Source organism: Mustela erminea, chromosome 9, assembly GCF_009829155.1.
Source record: "Mustela erminea isolate mMusErm1 chromosome 9, mMusErm1.Pri, whole genome shotgun sequence".
Lineage (NCBI taxonomy): Eukaryota > Metazoa > Chordata > Mammalia > Carnivora > Mustelidae > Mustela > Mustela erminea.
The window spans coordinates 23,714,088-23,737,748 of NC_045622.1; the positions used below are offsets into that span (position 1 = coordinate 23,714,088).

General features: G+C 45.2%; 1 protein-coding gene across 7 annotated transcripts in view; it reads right to left on the reverse strand.

Annotated features, from left to right (window-relative positions):
• ETS1 (ETS proto-oncogene 1, transcription factor) overlaps positions 1 to 23,661 on the reverse strand; it is a 126,530-nt gene that overhangs the window by 16,725 nt on the left and 86,144 nt on the right. For 3 of the 7 annotated variants that reach the window (XM_032360080.1, XM_032360083.1, XM_032360085.1), the window contains 5 exons: positions 13,275 to 13,394; positions 11,544 to 11,744; positions 8,667 to 8,744; positions 7,459 to 7,707; positions 2,919 to 3,179 (listed from right to left, as the gene is read on the reverse strand). In XM_032360080.1, coding sequence (XP_032215971.1) covers positions 2,919 to 3,179; positions 7,459 to 7,707; positions 8,667 to 8,744; positions 11,544 to 11,744; positions 13,275 to 13,394 — 909 coding nt within the window. Of the gene's footprint in view, positions 1 to 2,918; positions 3,180 to 7,458; positions 7,708 to 8,666; positions 8,745 to 11,543; positions 11,745 to 13,274; positions 13,395 to 21,535; positions 21,638 to 23,661 lie in introns of all 7 variants that reach the window. The other 4 variants (XM_032360079.1, XM_032360082.1, XM_032360081.1 and 1 more) reach the window with 3 other exon arrangements.

Below are 23,661 nucleotides of genomic sequence, written 5' to 3' on the forward strand. Positions count from 1 at the left end.
TTTCACTCAGACCACAGCATGAAGAAAATCCAGTCCAAGTCTAAGGACAATTATAATATCTTGAATTCGACCAGATAATGAACCTCCCAAGGGCAACTGGCCCTTATCTACACTTGACATGTGCTCAGAAACATTTGCTGAAACAACAGATTTATTAAAACGGAGCTCCCGGCACCCCATGTCTAGTACAACGTCTAGCATTCATTTGTTTAATTAATTTATTTAGTTAAATTACATTTTCACAGATCTCCCACCACCAAGATAAGGATGAACACTTCCACTTCACTAAAAGTAGAAAAGGGTACAAGGTAAATTTGCCTAAAATCACGCAGTGTGCTAGAACTGGGGCGGGGGAGGGGGCAAGGGACTTCTGTTTTCTGGGCTATTGTTCTTACCACCGTCTGAGATGGTGGGAACAGTTACATCCCCAGGGTCAGAGAGCAACACTGGGTGGTGAGATGCTTAAAACGTACTTTTAAATTCAAGAGACCTTGAATTTAGTCTTCGAGACCTTTCACTAAGTCTCCTTGGCTTTTCTTCCACTCACTGAATGTTTTATTCCCTTAGAAAGAGAAAAAGACAGAGAGACAGAGAGACAGAGGGAGGAGGGGGGATGCTGAGAGCACCTTTTAAAAAAACCCATCCAGATAAAGGGGCCATCCATCATAACTGAGACCTCCAGGACATACCTACATTTGTGCTAAGAGAACTTTCTAAGGCTCTTATCGGTTTGGCTGTGAGTGTAGATCGCCAGAGAAGATTCTCGGGCAGCACACTGATGTTAACTATCTTGACTGCAGTTCATGTCTCTATTTTGTATTTCATATTTGTTCCTAGTTCTTAGAATTTCCAACTCACCCCTTTCTGTCTCACCCTGAAACTGGGACACTTGAAAAGATTCCCCAACTCTTAGATAATTCTTCGGAGATACTAAGATCATCTCAAAGCGCCTTGAGTCGCTCTCATAGACTGTTAGCTCTGCAGATTTCTCCCAACAGAAAATGCAGTAACTAATACATGTCACACTTTCAGAGCGGTTTCTAGCTGAGGTGCACATCAGGCTTTTACCTTTCCCAGAAACTTCTAGATCTCCTGCAGTGCAGCCAGATATCCTTACCAGAATCTTATCCCATGAAGGCTGACCTCAACCGTAAGGATTTCTTTGACCATAACCCAACTTTAGAACTTCAAGTTAGTTTATTCATCTCGTTATCCACAAAACCACCCTAAGTAGCAAACTTTTCATTATGACGTGCCTCGCTAAAAGAGAATAATGCCATGGGAGAAGAACGGTGATCATCGATGCTGGTGGTTATAAGGGAGATGATGCCAGAAAGAATACAGATATACTTCCAATAAGGACAAAGCAACGTGAGGGCTTGCTGGAAGCTGCAGACGAGCTGGACTTTACCCTTGGCAAATGGCAGAGCCCAGGGGAAAGGAAGCAAGCACCACCAGTTAGAGACCCCGCCACCTGCAAAGACCTCGGGATCATGCCGGAGGCTCCCTGGCCTTTCCTTTCTCCCCCTGATTAAGCTGCACTTCTCCCTCCTTCATCAGTATCCAACCGGAGTCCAGGGCTTAAAATACTTAGGAGCTAAAGCTACAGGAACCAGCAATCTCGCACATCTTGAAAGACACTGAATGTGCTTCTCCTCATTCCAGACGTCCTTAATGGAATGGGGCCTCCTCTCTAACAGTCTGCAGTCCAGAGATGGAAGAGGATCCACTTGAAAGGCAGTATGTTCCCACTAGTGACACACTAGTGATGTCCAAGCAAAAACTATGGGAGGTTCCAGTAGAAAGAACAGGGTAGGAGGCGTTTACGTCTTTTCGGGTCCTGACTCTCTATAGAGACCTTGTCACTTCCTCAAAACACAGACATAAGTGCTGAGCACCAATTCATGCAATGCATGGCCCGAGGAGCTAAGTGGGATGCGGCATAAAAGGCGTACTTCTGATCTCTGAAGGAGTCATTTCTCCAAGCTTCTGAGTTGTTCAAAGCTCAGCTGGCTTTCCTAGTAAAATCTTGAGACCTCCCTGACACAGGAATAAGGATCAAGTACACTCCTAAGATCAAACCAGTACCTCCCTAGAAACACAGGTAGGAGAGTTTGCCTCCATCCACAGAAAGGGTCCCCACGAGTCAACCTCTCCAGCATGGAGCTGAAGAGAAGAGTGGCCTACACCACAGTTGAGTGATCAAAGCTTAAAGTAAGCTTCACTCACAACACAATTCCTAATTCTTAGAAAATACTACATTCCTACAGAAAGGATCTACGTTAACCCGTAAATGCTCCTTGGATACTTCTCAGATACACTCATCACATGTCTCCAAGGTTAGGCAGCACCTGTGCTAACAACTCACTCAGACAATGAACTATTTTATCAGCAGATTCTCAATCAAAGCCTAAGCTCTCAACATTCATCTTCCTTTCCCTATGTTCTTTCTTCATTCACCACTACGAGAACTTTCACTCCTAGAAGAAAGTCAATAATAAAGCTAAATGAGAAACAAACAAACAAACAAACAAACAAAAAGGGTTTCCTACAGAGGCTCTGGATAGAGCATAGGGTGACTAAGGCTTCTCTTCCTATTTGAATAGCTAGCCTAATGAGAATGCTACTCCAGAAGACTCTAGAGTGTGGCCATTCAATGATGCCCTTGAGAGAGAAGTTCTTCCCACCACTCTTGGAAATGATCCCCTGGGATAGAATGATACTGTTTACTTCCAAAAATCGATGGCCATTCACAAACAGAGTGGTGTGAGAGACTGACCAGACCTCCTACTGTCTTCTTCTCCCCACTCAGCCAAAAAAGAGAGTCTCTAGGGATCTGTGCATGATGCCTTCCAGCACCGAGCCCACCCATGGCGACAAGCCCACAGAGGCTGCTGAGGTAGGGGCAGGACGCCTACCTGTGTAGCCAGCCAGGGCAGCAGCAGGAATGACAGGCTTGTCCTTGTTGAGGTCAGCACGGTCACGCACATAGTCCTTGAAGGTGCCCTTGGGCTTGTGGTTGGGTAGGGCAGCTGGATAGTCCTCTGAGTCGAAGCTGTCATAGGAGGGGACGCGCTGCAGGCTGTTGAAGGATGACTGGCTGCTCCAGGACTGGGTGAGGCGGTCACAGCTATCGTAGCTCTCCACGCTCTCAAAAGAGTCCTGGCCCCCGAGCTTACCTGGAGGTAAAGGAGGTGGGAAGAGGGCAGGGGAGGAGGAATTGGGAAGAGACAACTGTAAAAACCCTCTTCGTGAGGACGGGTTGCTAATCAGACCTGCAGAAGGGATGGAAGAAGGGAGAGGCCAGTGGAAACGGAAGCTCAGGGGTTTACGCTGGGGAAGGGCGCCCCACAGGGCCGAAATCACGCTGCTCTTGTCTGTCTGAGAGAGACGGCAGTCTGTGGAGCCTCAAGATTCCTGGGGCCGGAAATCCAAAAGTGGAGAATCACACTGGATCTTACGGAATTTCCAGCTGACGTATTCGATTCAACGAAGAGATGAAGAAATCGCAGCAGTCAGGCTCAACTCCCTATTCCCACTCAGGCCAATGAGCTGATTTCAAAAGGCCCAATTTGGCAAAATATTTTGGTCATAAGAAAAAATATTCCATTAGACTAAGAGCGGATTGACCTTCCCTGACCTTGGAACTTAAGTGTTATTTTTTAGCATTTTTTCCAAATACTATTTTAAAATGAAATCTACGCCCTGCCTCCATGACATCTCAAATAGAGAAAGAAGTTACGAGATGCTTTTTCCAGGAGGTTAAAAAAAGAACCACTATTGCTCTTCTAAACAGAAATCCATGGTCTTCATCTTCTCCAAGTACAATTTTGTGTTTGAAATTTATACTTCAGTGGGGGAGTGGGGGCAATAAAACATAAAGAAGTTGATTAAAGAGTTAAGGTCCATAGCTATGTCAGAAATCCTTTACTCCATGAGTTGCTTAAGGCATTCTTAACTGACCACAAGATCATGCAAGTTCATTAATTTCCCAAACCAGGTTATAAACAGCTGCTATGATTGCGTAATAGCTCTAGAGAAATTTCCATTGGCAAAAATGCCATGAAAAGGGAGACAAACCAAAAAAATAAATAATTTGGAGGAAAACAAATGTATCTAAAAGCTGAAAAGCTCACAGGAATATTTTCTGTGTTCCCCTTTCAGAGACTTTTCAGGTAACCTAAATTAAATCACGGGAGACTCCATGACCGCCTCAGGTCAGCACAAGCCAAGAGGCAAACGGACGTGACAGACGTTTTTGTGTAGAAATAACAGGTCAACTCTCCACTGTTTAGGGGCGGCAGGTCTGCTATAAAGTTCAAATCCCAGAATACAGCCTGCCGATACAAGCTAATACTGGTGGGTTTCTGGCATATTCTCCCCTTCATAATAGTGAGGATTGGTTAAAAGAATGGAATTCAAATACTTAATTATGGTGTCCAATCCAAAATTAGATGTATAGTAATTAGGAGGGAAGATATGTTGCTCATAAAATTTAAACACGCAACCAAAAAAATCCACAATAAAAGGTATTCAGTTAAATATATACTTTTTGCAAAGCTACTGTTGTAAGAAGATTTCCCAAACCTCTTATCCCCTCCAGTGCTGCTGCAAACAGAAAGGTAGGTATATCCACTTAATCTCATTCCTTCCTCGAGTCATCCAAAGAAGAGTAATCTCCAGAAGGCAAACTAGGAGCTCTGCATGAGTTCCTGGCACTGCCTACCCCACCCACTGGCATATCTGTAAGTTTTTTATTATCCTAACAAATGAAAGAATAGTCTCTTCCAGAAATTCACAGGAAAAGACTCAAGAAAACAGCCTACAACCGGAATGCAATAGCCTCTTTTTAATAGAACAAGGAAAATTGGCGGCATCGCCTCAAGAGGTGTTTGCTGAGACCAGATACCCATCTTAATGGTCATTCAGGTTCTCCACAAGGCAAACACACCAACAGCTTAAGAAAGACAACTCATCTCTTCACGGAGAACACCCAGCAAGTGACTGATACTTGGGCAGCATTTCTACCTCAATCTCTCTGAAACGATTCTCTATCAGTCACTTCTCCATTTGGAGGGCACATAGACTGAACTTTCCAAAGCAGGCGAGCTGAGTCTCCAAGGAGCCCCGAGAAGCAAGGGCACGAAACTAGGCCATAACCACCCTCTGGCAGCTTCTCAAACATGAGCCAAATGTAACTCTGTTGAGAGTTGTGGTTTAGAGCAGTAGGCTGCTTTCATTTTAGCTCTATTTCACAATCCTGGAGCTGGGAACCTTCGTTTACGGGTATTTTCTCCAAAAATGGGTTGGCTCCAACTGGATGAGGCACTCAGTTATGCTACTGTGCTCAGGCAGGGAAGCCTGTGTCCTCTAAAACGCCCACTGGCCAGCTTCTCTGTGAACTGTCTCAGAGCAAGGCCTTCCAAAGCCATCTGACTCCACCAGACAGACCTCAGAGCACGCTACGCAGCAGATGGGGGACCCTCCCCAGCAACGCTCTGGACAGACTGACACAAAGACAGTACTTAGAGTCCGAAGAAGAGGGACACAGAAGCGCTTTGTATCCTATAATGCGGTCCACAGATACTGTGATCATTACTACTAATCACCAGCCAACAGTCATGCTTTCTGTCTAACCAATCACCACGCATCCGAGGGCAGGTCTGCAGGACCTCTAACATGCAGACAGCAGCCGTGAACAACAAGGGCTTCCTCTCGGGGGCCGACGCAATGGTCGGTTTGCTGTGAGGGAGGGGGAACAGGGTCAGAGAGAAACAACTCCTGCCTCTTTGTACGGGTCGCGATCTGCTCCCCAGAAACTGACATGGGGTTGGAAGGATGATGGAGCCCCAAACCCAGGACCGATAGAAGGAGAGACAGAAGGGACGATCATAGAAAAGTAAAGCCAGGCACAATTTAGAAACAAGGTGACGGCAGAGCTCACCGAGTGACACTATGGCTAGGCCCAACCCTCAGCCCTGGCCTCATCACATACATGCACAGACAGTCCCAGGAGAAAGAAAGTAGTTTTGTTGCTTTGACCTGCCTGAAGAAAAAAGAAAAAAAAAAATACACACACACATGTGTGTGTATTTAAATAGACATGCATCCAAAAATAAGAAAAAAGAGTCAGAAAGGGGAAGGCAAAACTGGTTCCACCCATCCCCTTCGGTCTGACACACAAACACCCTGGGGCCCTAAGAAGGAAGACTGCAGGTTCAGATTTTGCTAGGGACTTTCCCTCTGCAGGGCCTGCCACTCTTCCTAGGGCCTGCTGGGAGGAAGCATGAGACTGACGCTCGAAGAAGAAGACGACGACGACATTTATGGCCCTGGTGGCTGCTGGGTGATTCTTCAAAGTAAAGATGTCTTTGGGCTCCACTATGAGAGACTCAGAGGAGGACAGCAGGGTCAACACTGAACAGAAATCCCTATGAGGCCTGACTCCCGTGACTAAAAGCCTCAGATCACCACTTGGATGAGCTCCTGTTATGTCCTGTCCGTAGTGTTTTCTCCTTTATCCACTGGAAAAGTCATTTTTTTTTTCAACTCTCTAGAAATTAGCTAGTTCTTCCTTGATGAACAAATCCCTCCTTACAGAGGACTGAACCTCCCTCAGATACAAAGATATCCAAGCACCTGAGGAGTCAGGCTGCGCCTCTGAGCATTCGTGTCCTGATCTTAAATTCAGGTGTACTTAACCTTTTTCTTTCCTTTTCTTTTCCTTTTTTTTTTTTTACAAAGTCAGTCAGCTCTATTTTGAAACATTTACTTCACTGTCAGTGAATATTTTATCATTATCATAATGGTCATATCAACAAGAGTACCTTCTTTTGGAAGCCTCTGGCCACCTCTTTCCCTGGTCCTTTAGCTAAATACATACTTTCACCACAGTGCTGATGACTGGTTCCAAATAAACCGTTGGTTAACCATCTTGTATCTTCCCAAACCAGAGAAATCACAGGAGGCTGGAGAGCCCAGGCTGAGATGCAGAGGTCATTCAGATAACATGCCCGGGTATGCAGTCTGACACAGGACGACTCTAAGAGGATTGCTAGGCTACATGAGAAGCTAAGGGCTTTCCGGGAGGGTCACCTGAACCATTCTTATTGGATTATATCTTCCCCAAGCAAAATGCTCTCAAAGAAGATAAATCACACCTTAAAAAACAACCACTTTCCACTAGAGTTATCACTTAATGAAATATTTTACCCAAATGAGAAATGGGATTGGTCATCATACCAATTCCACCACTGACACACGGTCTTTGTCATCATGGCGAACTGGGCCACACTTTCATGTTGGAAAGCTCTTAATATCTAGACATTCTAATGGAAAGGCTGAAATTCAGGAATGTACAGGGCCAATAGCAAAGAAAAAAATAACGGGACCTGAAAAACTCACAAAGTCAGTTACATCTGAAAGCCCAAGAGCTTCTAGAGAAGAAATCTGACCTACCACGACTGGTCCTCCCCATGCACATGTTGTCCGGGGTTACGACTTCTTGTTTGATGGCAAAGTAGTCAGTCTGCAAGGTGTCTGTCTGCAGAGGGTCGCGGAGAATGACAGAAGGGTAGTCATTCTCATACTTGAGGGAGAGGAGCTCCTCCGAGCTGATGGGATGGAGTGTCTGGTAGGACTCTGTGATGAAGCTAGGCTCTGAGAACTCTGAGGGAGGAACGCACTGAGCATGCTCGATACCATAACCTGGAAACAGAGAATATGTGCCGTTGGATCGAGGGTCAATTTGGACCTACAACAGGCAGGTCTTCGCCATTCACAGCAGCCTCACAAGACGAAAACAAGCTAACTAACTTAGAGAAGGAAAGGAGCGTATTTTAGGTCAGAAGGGTCTGGGTGCTTCAGCTTGCTCAACTAGTTAACAAGAGACTTCCCTTTTCTGGCTTAATTTACACATCTCTAAAATAGGGATGATTGCAATCTCCCTTAGAGCGCTGTGAAGAAAAGCAAAGAGTACGTGTGTAAAATGCCGACCAACCCTTCTTGCTCTCGCCATCTCAATACTTAATATCATTGCTGCTATTAGAATAAAAATCAAAATAAAATAAAAAGATAAAAGGAAAACAAACCTGCTCAAGACTCCCTTCAAAAGCAAGGCCAGCAGATAAGAACAGCCCTACCCTAATCTGCTTCTTCTGGCCCCCTCTCCCGTAAGGTTAGGTATTGTCTACTACAAGGGAGAAGGCTTTATCTTCTGTAACAGAATCTAAAGCCACATGCCACACTCTTGAGGAAGGATCAGAGGAAATGCTGTCGTATCTACTAGTAAAAGGGGAAAGAACAAGGGCCATAACCAAATCCCTAATCCCAACCTCTGATGGCCACCATGGTACGCAGGATCAAGTAAGATCAAAGTTCATGGGCCAAGTTGCAGTCCTTCTACATGACTTTCATGCTGAAAGTATCGGGAGAGATCCTGGTGTGTAGAGGAGTTGGCAGGTTAATAAAAATAGCAACATGTAAAGAGTTTCAAGGCGCGTGCCTCGGGGGAACAGCAAAATAAATAACAGAGAGGCCACATTGAAGACAATGTTATTTTCCAAAGAATTACCATGAAGGAGCCTGAGGTTACGTGGGACAGGAATCCTTTCCTAGGTTCCCACTACAGCAAGCAAAATGAGAGAAGAGCAGAAGAACGAACTTACTAATGAAGTAATCCGAGGTATAGCGGGATTCTGGATAGGTAGGGTTGACTCCATTCACTTGATATGGTTTCACATCCTCTGTAACAGACGGGCAGGGAACCAAACAGAGAGGTCAACAGACAAGTAACGTTTGGCCTAAAAGGACCTTGGACGAAAGGACTAAAATGATCTCAGTCCCTCCCCCAAGAAATCGGCATGTTCATTAACTGAGCTGGTGTCTGAGTCTACCCTGACTGGGGCCTTGTCTAGAGATGAGATCACAAAAGTATGGCTAAGTCGATTATTTCAGTAGCTGCAAAATGGGGATTTACTATCTTGGAAGCAGCACCAGTGAGTAATCTCTAAGGCTTGGGAAGGCATCCCACCCTCATTCTGATGCACGCTTGCTCCACGTTACCATGAGAGGCTTCAAGATGTCTTGGGAATTTACCCGAATCTGTCCCAAATGCTCGAACCAATCGGTTCCAAAACTTTTTTTGGAAATATATTATCATCTTTAGGTGGTTATACTTCAGGGCATCCACTTCTAACAGATGTCTGGTTTTTGTGTTGTGTTGTTGGTTTTTTGTTTGTTTTTTTTTTCCCATCACCCTGAGGCTCAGAGAAGAACAGGATACTGGTAAGGTGACCATTGGGTGGATGGATAAGGTGGGGCTCGTGTGAAGACAGAGAACTGTTATCACCAACTGCTGTTGGCAACCAGGTGCCAGCTCCCCTTGGCATGAGAACGGAATGTAGGTGAGCTGAGGTGCTGGGGGATCCTCTCGTTACCCTGGAATCCAGTGGTGTGACCCCAAACATTGCATGGAATGCTCTGATTCTATTTCCCTGTCAGACTCAGGCACACAGAAGGAGTGTTGGCTTAGGTTTTTCCTCCGATATCTGATAGCTTGTTGGGAGCAGAGGCTGCTGGGAAAACAAGTTTATGCCTGTACAGGGAAAACAGTTCCCAGTGGAGATAAAATTATTAAACTCTGCTTTAACCCCTTATCAGATTGAAACATCCCTGTCCCTTTGGCCTTCCACCCCACCCCAAACAGCTATGTTCTGGGGCTGTGTTGTTCTGGTTTAATTACAGAACAAAAGCTGTAGCCTCCACACACACCTCGAGCTGGGCTCTTCAAGACTCTAAGGAGAAATAGTTCCTACCACCTTTCCCAGTAGCAAATGGGTGGGATGATAGGACGTTTTGTCCTCCAATATTTTCAATGACTTCCTGATGGGTCTACATTCTCTGAAGCTGGTCCTTCGCAGGAAGGTAGGTCACACCCATCTTGGCGGCCCAGACACTGCTCTTCGAGTCCATATTATTATACAATGAATGCAGGGCAGGAAATTAAACCAAAAAGACCAAGTTTAAGGAAATGAGTGATCTTGAGGAAACCACCTAATCTGCCCTCATTTTACAGATGAGGACACCAAGAGCACACGGCCCTCTTATTTCACAGGGCTATTTTGAGAATCCAGTGAGAAAATGGATCGGAAAGCACTCGGGAAACAGGAGCTGTTCTACAGTTATTAGTCATGACTGTGATCACAGGTACTCTGGCACACCTGGTCGCTCCATGGAGACAAATACAGGGAAAATGCGTATTACTGGGATATATTTGGGTTACACAGTCTGGTAGAATCCACCGTTGTGTTTATATACCAACGGTTATATCAGATCTGTTAGGAGCCTGCCCTGTCTTTTCCCTCTATAAACAGGTCACTCGTGTCAACCCATAGGAGTGAGTGTTGGAGCAGTTAACGTGGACACGGCCTCGGGCCTTCGGGAAGCCTGGGCCCTGCCGTGCCCAGCGGAGGCAGCCGCAGCAAGATTCACCTAGTTCTGGACTATTTATTTATTTTCCAGTGCAGACGCTGAAGAGAAGGAAGAAAGATAACACTTCTGGGCCCAGAGAAATCTAATTTGGGGCTCTCCTGAGCATTGAGGAGTGGAAAATATCCTTACACAAAGGAAGGTATTATATGGAAGAAAAGTGCTAATCCGGAGCTTTGCTCCCTGCCCCCCCCACCCCCACTGTGGCATCTGCGCCAAGGGTTGGAGCTGTTGACCACAGGGAAAGGGTGGGCCTGGGTCAGAGAGGGCAATGGGCTTCTAGGCTTACAGTCAGCTGGAGGGCACCGCTGACTGCTGGTAACTGCAATTTATTTTAAGAAGAAATTCAGAAAAATAAGTGCAAAAACACCCAAGTTTGCCGCCTGCTGCTGTTTCTATACTCAGCCAGGACTGTGGTACATGAGTCACTTGGTCCAAAAAGGTTGGAAGAGGCTGGTAGGGGAGGCCATGTCATTACAAGGTTGCAACACGGTGTCCCGACCTAACCCCCCCATTTGTGCTCCTGATGAAAAAGGTAGCCCACAGCGCGCCAATCCCTTCCCACCCTCCCAGGCAGGGGGCCAAGAAGCCAGTCTTAGTAAGTAGCTCTGAGAAGCGAAGCTCTCTAGTGCAAGTGGGCAGGTATCACACTGCCATGGATCAAGGGACTGTGTATTAAGGGGCCAGGAAAAAAAATACAACCAACGATCTGTCTTGGGAGCTGGCTGCTGACCCTGCTCGAATAGCCCATGAGTCCAAGGTAAGGACTGGGATTAGAATTCCGGCTAGCGAAATGCATTGGGAGTGCCATCTTGCAAAATGTTAAAATCTGAACCTCCAATACATAAAAGAAAACAACTGATATTTATTGAGCACCTGCTGCATTTATTGAGCACCTGCTGCATGCCAGCCGGGCATGTCTACAGAGACAGTATACGCCGTGATAGGATACCCACAGATACTGGCATGGATGTCCCGCCCTCGGGGATCCTCCGCCACCCACCGCAGAAGCAACCCCACACAGCTTCCTCCTCACTCCCTCCCCACACCTTTACCTTTCTGCAGGATCTCGAGATGTTCCCACAAGATGTCCCCAACAAAGTCTGGGGCCAGCTCGAGAAAGCAGTCCTTCCCGAGTGCACAGAGAGCTGCTCCATTCATACAGAACTTCTGGAAGTCCACACCTTTCAGGCTGAACTCATTCACGGCCCACATCACCCAGTCCCGAACATGGGTTTCTGTCCACTGCCGGGGGTCTGAAGAAAGAGATCAAATGAAGACCCAGCAGGTCAGGCTTTCCCTCCTGCCCAGGCCTCAGGGAGGACACTGAAGGATCTGTTCTCTGATTCACAGGTTTAGGAAGCACCAGCCTATAAAGGCATGTCATGGGGCACTCTCCATAACCTTCCCCCTGCCCCACACTCAACATCCTTGGCCTGCAAGCTTGGAGATCATGCCCATTAGCCAAAAAGTAAGACAGGAGTAGACCCCCACACCTCTATTCAGACAGAGACTGATGAACCTCCTCTCTCACAACCTTACTTTCATGAGGCTTCTTTTTTTTTTAAAGCCCAGGACCAAAGAACAGAATGATGTCTTTCATAGCAATAAGAACAAAGTCAAGCGCGTTCTGGAGACTGCTCCCTCCTATTCCTGCTCTTCACTGTCATGACTGACCTGAGACGTTAGAATTAATCATTTTTATCCTCGCTAACGATGGCTAGTCATAATCATAGCAACTAGTAATAGTAAGCCATTCAAATGGTCCTTAGTCCTAACAGCATTATCAGGCACCTCATTTCATCATACCAGACACCCTACAAGCGTGGAGCAGCATCAGAGAACAGGCAAGACGTGCTCTTCCCACGTGGCTGGGGTTGAGCACGACTGAACCAGCATGGTGCTCTCAGAGCTCCAAGGATGGCAGGAAGGCCAGCTGCGGGGCTCACAATGCACCTGATGCCCAGCTCCATCCCACCCCCTTCAATCCAGCAGATGACTTTATGAGATGCTAGAAAACCCAAGGTCAATATTCACTTGATTCTGCTTTGTGATGCTAATAGGATGTTGGGCATTGCTGTCAGCCAAGGTTTGTGATGAAGCAGTATATACATGAGAAAAGGTTTGGAGGTACATTCACAGACTCTGTCTAAGATGTGGGTGTGACTGGGCTGGAGGCAGCAGAGGCGTCACTCTTACTCGAGAGAAAAGTGTTCTCTGCTCTCAGTTGCTCAGGAAATGTTGCCTACTGGAGGCTTAAGTTTCTCCAGTCATTTGTCCTTTCTGACAACTCCAGTCCCCTTACATCCCTGAATAAACCCTTTCAGAGGAGAAGACCCATGCATAAACACATTTCACCAAAGCACGTGGAAAAGAGAAGAGCAATCAGTTAAATTCCAAGAAATGTAGCTCACTAAATTCATCCAATGATGGCCCAGAATGACTCTAAGACTGTTTTCCAAGCTCGACTGTGCTCTGGAATTACCAGGAATTTCAACTTCATAGGCCTGGGACATGGCCTGAGCTGTGGGATTTCTTGAAGTCCTGAATCTCGTGTGCAAACAACTTTGGGAACCACTGTCCAAGACCAAGATGGCAGTGTCAAAACCTGGGAGATGGGGAAGCACTGGCATGGGTCTACAATTGTTCTAGGAGACGTCTGCCACCATCTCCAGGGGCTGACGGAAGTGGTTAGTCATAATGTCTGTCTCACACTGCAGGTGAGATAACTAACCTCACCCAAAAGTCTGATCCCATCCCTCGCTTCTCCCAACAACAAAACACACCTTTGGGAATTCCCAGGCGTTGCTGTTCTTTAGAGAAACCACTGAAAGTAGCTTTCAATGCTTGAGACATCATTTCTTTGCTGCTTGGAGTCAAGAGTGGGACATCAGCACATTCCATATCTGTAAAGAAAAAAATAGATGAATAATAAAACAACACAGGTGCTAAAGACTAGACACTGTAGTCATCATTAAGCAACAGATACAAATATCAAATCATTATGTCGTATACCTCAAACTAATATAAGCTAATTGTACCTCAGTTTTAAAAAAGTACTAGGTAGTTAACCACCCATAAAAGATAACAGGGTTTGAATGGCTTGAAGAAGGCAATCTGAGAAATAACTGTACTAACGTCCTCACTAGGGCAGGTAAAATTTAGGGGGCTTTCCACAGTGTGCTAAGCCCCTAAAAAAAAAACAAAACAAAACTGACATTTGACTAGAATGTTCTACATCCTTGACCAAAAATTAAAAAAAAAATTAAAAATTAAAAAATGCTTACTCTTTCTGCAAAGCTTTACTGATTCAGTCATAGCCCCTGATCAACCTTCACATTCACTGAGAGAATTAATGTGGCTACCTACTTCCATGAAAAGGAAATGACAACATTCATTCATTCAATGCATCATCACTGAGCACTCGCTCTGTGCAAGGAATTAGGGAAGCAAGCAGTGAGCAAGACAGAAATGATCTCTGTCCTTATGAAGCTGGATATCAGCGGCTGGCAGGGAAGTCAGGCATTATAAAACTAGTTAATACAATTAAACATTCAAACACATCAATACGGGTTTCATAGGAGATGCAGAAAAGGAGAGGTTAACATAGAACAAGAATTCCCGGAAGTCTGGAGGACTCGGAAAAGGCCTCCCTTAGGAGAACAGAGATGCTTGACCTGAGATCTAAAACATGCATACTTGTTTAAAAAAGAAAAAATATTCTAGACCAGAATTCCCCAGGTGTGGTCCCCAGACCACCTGCATCATCATCATCATCACCGGGAAACTGTTAAAAATTCAAATTCTCAGCTCTACTCCAGACCTCCTGAATCAGAACTTCTGGGAGGGGGTAGGGGAGCACAGAAATCTGTGCTTTTAACACACAGTCCAGGGGCTCCTGATGACCACCCAATTAGAGAACCACAGTCCTAGACAACAGAAGGAGCACAAACGAACTTTAGGAAATGGGGGGAGGAGGGGAAATCTGGCCCATTTTCATATCAAAAAGATCAATGCAGTAGGAGCAGAGGAACCAGGAGGACAGTTGCTTGAGAGGAGGTGGCAAGGTAAGCATGGGCTTTTTTAAGGCACCCTAATGGACATGAAGTGGTACCACGCTGTAGTTCTGGTTTGAATTTCCCTAATGACTAATGAACGTTAGCATCTTTCCATGTGCTTATTGGCCATTTTTGTATCTTCTCCGCAGAAATGTCTATTCAAGGGTTGTGCTCATTTTTAATAGAGTTGTTGGGTTTTTGTTGTTGAGTTTTAGGAACTCACGATATACCTGAAAGAGCTGAAGCAGGGTCCTAAAGATAGATTTGTATACTTCTGTTCACAGCAGCATTGTTCATGATAGCTAAAATGTGGAGGCAGCCCAAGTGTCCATCAACAGATGAATGGATAAGCAAAGTAGTATATACATACAAGGCGGTAGTATTCAGCCTTAAAGAAGGGCATTCTGACATGGACTATGACGTAGATGAACCTTCACATTATGCTAGATGAGACAAGCCAATCACCAAAAGGCAGATTACATGAGGTCCTTCAAATAATCAAATTCATGGAGACAGAAAGGGGAATGGTAGCTGCCATAGCCTGGAGGGAGAAGGAAACGGGGAGTTGTTATTTAATGGGAACAAAGTTTCAGTTTTACAAGATGGAAAAAGTTCTGGAGATGGATGGTGTTGACGGTTGTGCACACTATGAACGTACATAACACCACTGACCTGCACACTTAAAAAGGGTTCAGGTGCTGAATTTTATGGGAGGTATATTTTATCACAATATAAAAATGGAAAAAGAGAGATAGAGAAGATCACCTTAGCTACTTGGTAAAGAAGGGTTGAGCAGATAACTAGGAATAGTGGGAACACTTGATAAAAAGTTCTTACAGTAGCTGTGGTGAAAGGGAGTTGGCGATATAGGTAGCGTAAGAGGATGAAGTTGAAGTGCATATGAGAGGTAATATCTACCCTGAAGGTGGCGAGGAAGAGTGAAGGATCAACTTCTGCACGCCCATGAACGTGTCATCCTTTGCAACATCCATCTCTATTTTTATCTCTATGTCCAATCCCTCTTGTAATCACAGATGATGTTCAAAGCAAAGATACATAAATATGGCTCAGGTTAAAAATCCCCAGTATTCACCTTAAGTACAAGTTCCCACAAAAAGCTCATGGGCAAAAAAAAAAAAAAAAAAAGGAAAACAAAAACAAAAAACAAAAAACAAAAAAACCTGAGAATTCCTACTAACCATGGCGTGATCTTAAGGCAGTGGTACACTTTGCTGTAGTAATTTCCAGAAGCCCTCTTCCTCACCCTGGGTCTTGAGGGTATCATATGAAACTGACTTATACAATGGCTGGGTTCCAGGCAATGCTGCCATTGGTGCTCCTCAACTAGCCATCCCTGCTCCCTGACCAGTTAAAAAAAATTCCCTGGACATCTGTATGTGTACTGGCTGAATTTATGGAAACACAGAAGGGAAAAGATGATGACTGGTGATCTCTGAAAAAAGGAGCAAATAAATTGCCTCTAAACGTCAAAATGAACGGAAGCTGCATTGCAAGAGAGAAGAGCGAGCACTTTCTCTCTGGTTTGCTTTGAGTGATGCCTTCAGGAAACAGCTTGCAGTCCAGCTCTCCCCTAAAAGCACAGAAGGGCTCACAGCAGCTGCTCCCCAGGCCCTGCCACCGAGGGTGGATTTGAAGTTCTAGGGAGGGGAGAGCTTGGGCTGCCCTGGGCCAAGCCCAAAAAAATCTACATGGAAAAATCAACATGCCTCCAGGAAGGTTGACAAAATGATGGAAAATCCCAGATTGTTAAGAGGGAAAAATGGGGGAGGGGATAAAATTTTGATTACATAACATCTAGCCCTTCAAACAATGGAGTAATCATCAAATGAGTCACCAAGAAAGACATCAATACTGCCCCTTTGTCCCCACTCTACACACCCAAGAACAGCCAAGTGCCAGGTCCAGAAATGTCTCCACTTAGAGTAGAAGTTGGTGTCACCTCAGAGAAAGGGACTTTTTATTTCACCCAAGAACATTCCTTTTGAAAGCATCCTGGCCTCCTAGCACAGGGCAGAACACAGGAGTCAATCAACAAATGTTTAGTGAATCCACTGTTTTCCAAATTTGAATCAACTTCCCTTCCCTTCACTCCTGTCCAACACAAATGCATGAACTTGAACTGTGTGGGTTTTGTGTGTTTGTTCCCGCCACTGATTTATGATTTGATGAAAAGAACTTTACTGATGGCAGAAATTGGCCAGGACAACACATGTGGAAAATACAGGCTGGGCCAAAGGCACAATTGTTGTGCTAGAGGCTGGAACTGAAGGATGGGATTGGCTAGGAGGCCCCAGGCATCTCCTACATGGAAGATGCCAAGGGGATGTGAAGGCCAAGGATGACAGCAGAAAGCCTGAGAAAGAGGTTTCCTGGAGTCTGCTTCCTATAACCCTGCACACTTTGACAGTATGGTCTGGACAGGACCGTTGGCCTGACAACACTCCATGCAGGTTCCTGCTTCCTGTTAGGGAACCAGCCCTTCCAGGCTCTCACTCGCTCTCTCCAAGAGAAGCAGCTGGAATACTTTTGCCTGTCTACCTCAATGCCACCTCCAAAAGCCTGGTCAACATGCTGTCAGCTGCAGCTGCGCCATGCCCATCAGCTCTGCCCCTGGCTGCTGGATCTCTTGGAAAAGTGCTCACAGCCTCACAGCCCAGCTGGCTGGTGGAGGCCAACTCCACACACTTGGGACACCTGCATTTGGGCTCGATGAGCTCAGGAGAAGGCATGTTACTGCCCTTGGACACAAAGGATTCAGACAGGAAAAGTAAGAGCTTTTCTCCCTTGTTAAACAGTGGGGAGCATTGGTTAAAAAAAAAAAAAATGCAAACCTTCCCCTCTCTAAGTGAATGAACAATTAGCCAGGATTGGCTTTTATCAGTAGTAGCCCAGGCATTGCATTTAAATGATGATGAATAGGAGCGCCTGGGTGGCTCAGTGGGTTAAAGCCTCTGCCTCCAGCTCAGGTCATGATCCCAGGGTTCTGGGATCGAGCCCCACATCGGTCTCTCTGCTCAGCAGGGAGCCTGCTTCCTCCTCTCTCTCTGCCTGCCTCTCTACCTACTTGTGATCTCTGTCTGTCAAATAAATGAATAAAATCTTAAAAAAATAAAAAATAAATAAATGATGATGAATAATCATATTTGGAAGCAGACATTAATCTAAAAGATTAAATTGTCTTCACAGAAAATATGAACGCAAAAATTCCACCTATGGTGCTAGTTTGTAATCACAGCAGTTGTGTTAATTACACTGATTGACAACAATAACAAAATCATTACACAGATGGAGAATCCGACCTAGTTTAGCCCAAACAGGCCTCTCTGTTATTCCTGCCACATTTTAGCTCACGGTCTGTTATAATATTTTTGCATCAGGTACCAAATATTTCTAATTTGAGGGATGGCATGTAGAAATTAATCAACCCCCCCATCTCGGAAATTCACTAACTGTTTTTCATGGACAAGTACTAAAATTGCCTTTGTGTTAATATTTGTAATTGCAGTATCTTAAATTCAAATAACACATTTGTCTCAAAATGCTGAGAACCTGTCCTGAAGATATATTACCCCAATACAGTAGAGACTCTAAACACAACACATGGGAAACTGAAAACGTTTACGAGCATATCGGATTTCCTACCCAGCAATTATCCCTCAGGACCCTAAATGTGAGTTAGTATTTATAAGAATCACCCTAAGTTTCAGAGAATAGAATTGTACAGAAGCCAGTGAATGAGTAACAGGCCCAAACTCTCATCTTAGCAAGACGGCACAGTATCGAGTCGAAAACGAGAAGGGAGCACTCCCTGAATTAGTAGGGGCATAACGAACTGGGCCATTCTGAATGCATGGAAACATCTGCTCATTTTGCATTGTGGCCTGACCCTGAACAAAAGTTTATATGCAACCCCAAGGATGTTTTAAGTCAAATGCAGAACAACGGTTTTAATTCAGTTATGTGTAAGTCGAGGGTAAGGGCTGTTCAATGTCCAAGAACCTGTCCAGGATGTTTTCATGTGACTTTTCATGACATTCTGTTCACTTGTTTGGAACCAAATGGCTCATATCAACTATGTTACATAGACTCTATGCCAGAAGTGATGTTTGTCCCAGGAGAAGTCAGGACAGCACCTTATTGACCTAAGATGTCTCTCTCCTCACCTTCCTCAAACTACACAATAAAGCAGAGCATCTAGGATCTGAATCTGAGGGTTAGGTGATGAGAAACAAAGCTAAGAACTAGAAATGCCAGGTGAATTATTCCAGTCTGCACAACCATCTAACTGGCCAAACCCTAGCAGGTTACCATGATGATACTATCTGTGGGGAGGGAGGGCGCAGGTTGTGGGGGTTACTTTTCCCATCAAGAGCAGCATGCAAGAAACAACAACAATGGCTAATATGCCTGACATCTGAAAACCAGTTTATGGTCCACTAAGACCCTTCATGAATACTATTTCATGATATCACACATGAAATTTCCAAGAGTCCTTGGGAGGTACTACTGGATCCCCATTTTACAGATGAGGAAACAGAGCTCTGAGAGATTAAGAGATTTGTGTAAAATCACAGGGCTGGACCTCAGTCTTTCAATTCTTAAACTCAAGCTCTTCCTACTCCATTCCGCTGCTGCAGCAAATAGGATGAGATCAGAGATCCAAGGAAAATAAAATTTGGACAACTCAGAGAGAGAAAATGGGACTTTTATTTGTTAGTTGGAAAGTTAGATACATTTGAGAAAATAATTAAAAACTTAAAACCTTTCCTGGACTGAACAAATCCAGAATTATGGAGCTAGCTCCATAAAGACATAATTAAAAGCCATTTACAGAATCGACTGTAATCTTGTCCTTTCTCGGGACTATGGGTAGCGACGCTTCCTTCCTTCCATACGAAGTGACACAGGTTAAATGACAACCTGGCTTCCTTCTCTGTCTGTGTTCACCCCTGAGTTACCTTGATGGGCAATTGTGTGCATAATATAAGGTTAATTAGTTACATAAAGTCTTACTGAAACATGTTTCTTAAAGTGAAAAGAAACCAAGAAGAAGCCTTCTGGTCCATCCCAGGAGGAAATAGAACAATAGTCCCAGCTGGAAAGAGAATTCTGAAGACAAAAGAAAAAGACATAATGGGGCGTGCACGGGGCTTGCCTTGACTTGTTGGTCAAAATCCATGGGCTCTTATCTCAGTGTTGCCACTAATATAATCACACTGGATAAGTCACTTAATCAGTGTCTTGCTAAAAAGAAGTCTATTAATAGGTTCTAGGTTAATGTTGAATAACATTTTTAATTTCCCTTATCGCAATTTTCAAACATCCACCAAAGCGGAGGGAAGAGTACAATGAAATCGTATTCGAAATCTATCAACACTACTCGTTCCTAATTCATCTCCTTCCCTACACACTGAAGAACTATAAAGCTAATCCCGGACCACATGTCATTTCATGCACAAACATTTTATTGTCAGGCAGACATTCTCTAGATAAAGGAGGATCATAATAGGAAAGCTGACAAGAGACAGATAAACTCATGGAAAAGGAAAATAAGGCTTCAGATTACCTTTCACGGTGCTTACAGCTAGGTCTACATTTTGTTTAACAGCCCATCTGAACCACAGAGCTTGTCTGAAAGCAACACTGCCTTTATCTGTAAAGTGAAGTCGTTGGATCAGAGAAAGAGGAGCTCAAATCAGGATGGAAAGCCAATCCCTTGGATTCCCCTGTCCTACAAGCAGCGAGCACGGGGATCATTCTTCCTAACGGTTCACGTCTGCATGACCTTCTAACTGTGCAAGAAAAGGCTGGGGATGCTGGCGAGAATCCAAGGGGCAGTGCCAAGCCGCCTAGAAAGTCCCAGTGTGGGAAAGAAGGCATCTTTACTCCTTTAGATCAATAGAAATAGAAAAATAGAAATAGAAAAAACTCTGACCCAGAGTTTGACTGTCCCTGGAAAGCTGTTCCTGGTCTCTAAAAGGACTTCCCCCGTGAAGACACTAATATCTCATTACAGTGTGACAGGGAATCTCAAATCCCGTCTCTGTTGCTCTCTCTCTCTCTCATTCGCGGATGGTGGATTAGAACTAGGGATCAAGAGACCTGTCAGGGTCCTCTTTCTCCCACTGGTTGTGGTGTGATTTCACTCCTGTGAAAGGCCCTAGAAACTTGGCAGGCAGGCTTTCCAGTGGAGGGCGATGGTCTAATCCACAAAGCCTCTGGGCTGAGGTTACCACAAAGAAGGGAAATAAATGTCCCTCCCCAGCCCCTCAGCTCTGTTTTCACAGACCTAATGATGGGACAGAGAGATGAGGGACAGGCAAGGTGGTGCTCTGGCATGCAGGGAGCAAGGTAGGGCTTGGGCGCCCCTTCTGAAACCACCCTTCTCTACCCAACAGTCCATTGCTGCCCCACATAAGGGGACACCAGGAGCTCTGAAACAGATTCCTATCAGTTAGGAAAAACTACAACCAGGCTTCTGCCCTCCTCTTAATACCTAGTCTCCTACAAGTCGCCCGACAATTAAAAAAACAGTCCAAAGAAGTAGTACAGAAAAATCCCCAATTTGCCCTCCAACAACCAGGCTGACCAAAAAGGCAAGCCAGCGTCCAGTTACAGCCTCTAGGCCCTGCTGCCCACGCACACTGCCACCGGAGAGTACACAGGGCTTGGGTACCCCGGGGCCACCTCCGAGGTGGATGCCCTTTCTCCGCCGGAAGCTGCCACGGGACAAGAGAGGTGGCCTCGGGGGAGGCAAAGCATGCTCCCCACCGCACTGGGAAACCGGCCGCGGGTCCCGCAGCTGGGCCTGGGAAAGAAGCCTGCGGAGAGGGCTTCTGAACATCTGAACATCTGTAGGAAGTGACTTCAGTGCTCTCCCTTCTTCCCTCCATCCACCCCTGCCCCATCCCCCACAAGGAGTTTTAACACATTATTACCACTGAAGTCCTGAGGATTTGGTGACTCACCAGGCTCACACATGGTTCCAATGAGCCCTTGACCATTACATGGTAGGGGAGCAGGAAAAACAAATGAAAGCGGTTGTAATTCGGCAGCGCCGGAGTTCAAACCTGCCAGACAAAAGGGATTGCAGGCATGTTCCCAAATCCGTTCAGGCACCTGACATGCAAAGCTATTTTTAATCACTGGATTTATTTCTTTCCTACGCCCTCCACCATCCTCCACCTCAGCAAATGTTTCGAAGTCAGAGCAAAATCCAAATTAATTCCAGGTGTTCAGGGAAACCCAGAGAGGCTCTTCCGTTCCAGAATCGGAGCCAGAAAGCAGAACTGCCCCCTGGGTCCTGCAGCTAAATTTTCTTGCTCTCTACTTAAGAGTAGTTCAACTCTCCTACCCTACACATTGGGCACATGGCCTGAAAGAGGAAATATTTGAATGAGTGCGCCCCGCTGGAATGAGTCCTCGATTCTGCATTTTTTCTAGCAGCCCTGGCAAGAGAAGGTGCACGAGGACAGGTCTCCAAGAGCAACGAGACGGAGCATTCTTTCATTATCCGGGATTCTCTCCCCACCTGACCAGGACATTTCTTTCCATTCCCCCCATCATTTTCATTACTAGGAGGTGCTCAGTACGTAACCAGTGACTTGGACAGAACTAAAAAGCATCTTGTAAAATATCAAGACTACAAGAAAAAATACACAAATTTACTTCCTAATGCTTTGAGAGACAGCAAGGAGAAGGAATCTGGCAATTTTCCCAGGTACAAGGAAGCAACTGAGAAAATAAGAAAAAATGAACACAAAAATCCGATTCTGAGATGTCAACGGAAATTGACATCTCCGCAATCTGGCTCTTTGCTTTAATGGAACAGACTAATTTCTGACCTATTCTGCACCCTCCAGTCTGTTAAGGGGGAAACCTGTTCCGAAGCAATTATCATCTCAAATGTACCTTGCCAGGACAACACCTCACAGCTCCAGGATCCAGCGCACCTAAGAAGCCTTTTGGTTTCCAAAAGGCCCTAAGAGTGCCATTTCAGAGTCAATATGGCACAAAACAAAATTGTAATTTGGGGCTCAAAATCCTTTTCTAGGTGTTTGAAATTTGCCAAACCCAAGCTGCATTTTATCCTCGTCATTCACGTGCCCTTCAATGAAAGACACGCTAACGATTTAAAATGGGTGGCTCAGTGGGTTAAGCCTCTGCCTTCAGCTCAAGTAATGATCCCAGGGTCCTGGGATCGAGCCCCACGTTGGGCTCTCTGCTCAGTGAGGAGCCTGCCCTGCTCCCCCTGCTCTCTTTGCCTGCCTCTCTGCCTACTTGTGATCTCTCTCCCTCTCTCTGTCAAATAAATAAAAATAAAATCTTAAAAAAAAAATAAGTACACTTAACATCTTTAAGAAAGAAAGAAAGAAAAAAAGAAAGAGAGAAATAGTGTTTTAATTGTGGAGATTCGGATCCCTGCATAAAAAGGGACAGCACAACAGAGTATTTTAAATAATCAAAAGTTCTAACATGATCCTTTCAAACCATTTACTGCCTATGTCTTACTGCCTATGCTTCATATCATTTGCTATGTAGATGATTATACTTGACTCCCACCACACCACACATTTTACAAGTCCTGAATCTCCCAGAACTATGTGACTTCTTTGTCATAGAAAATACAGAGAAAAACACAGAGCCCGGTTTCCATATTACTCAGGAGGAAAGCCTGAATTGGCCCCTTTCGGCCCCAAAGCTTTGCAGATGGTCACAGGATCTCCTATGGACTCTTCTGTCACACCTCTAAGTGAGGCCAAACTCCAGCCCTGCAGTCAGCTAAAATCCTTATGACGGGATCATAAGGCTTTTGGTGCCAACGTGGCCCAGGATCACCCCACTAAAGAAGACTCGGGAAGATACGTGACAGGCTCCATCTTGCTATAATCCCAGCTTCCTCTTCTTCAACTTCACACGTGGGCCTTTGATGCCTCCCCCCTGAGGCCCTGGAGATGCTGGTTAATTGGGGGCTGAGTAATTTATTTTCACTTCACTTGCCTCCTGCCCTTGATTTTTCAGGACTGTTATCAGAACAGAATCTCACATTTTACAGAACCTTCTTCCCCATATTCTAACATGATCCTGAAAACAA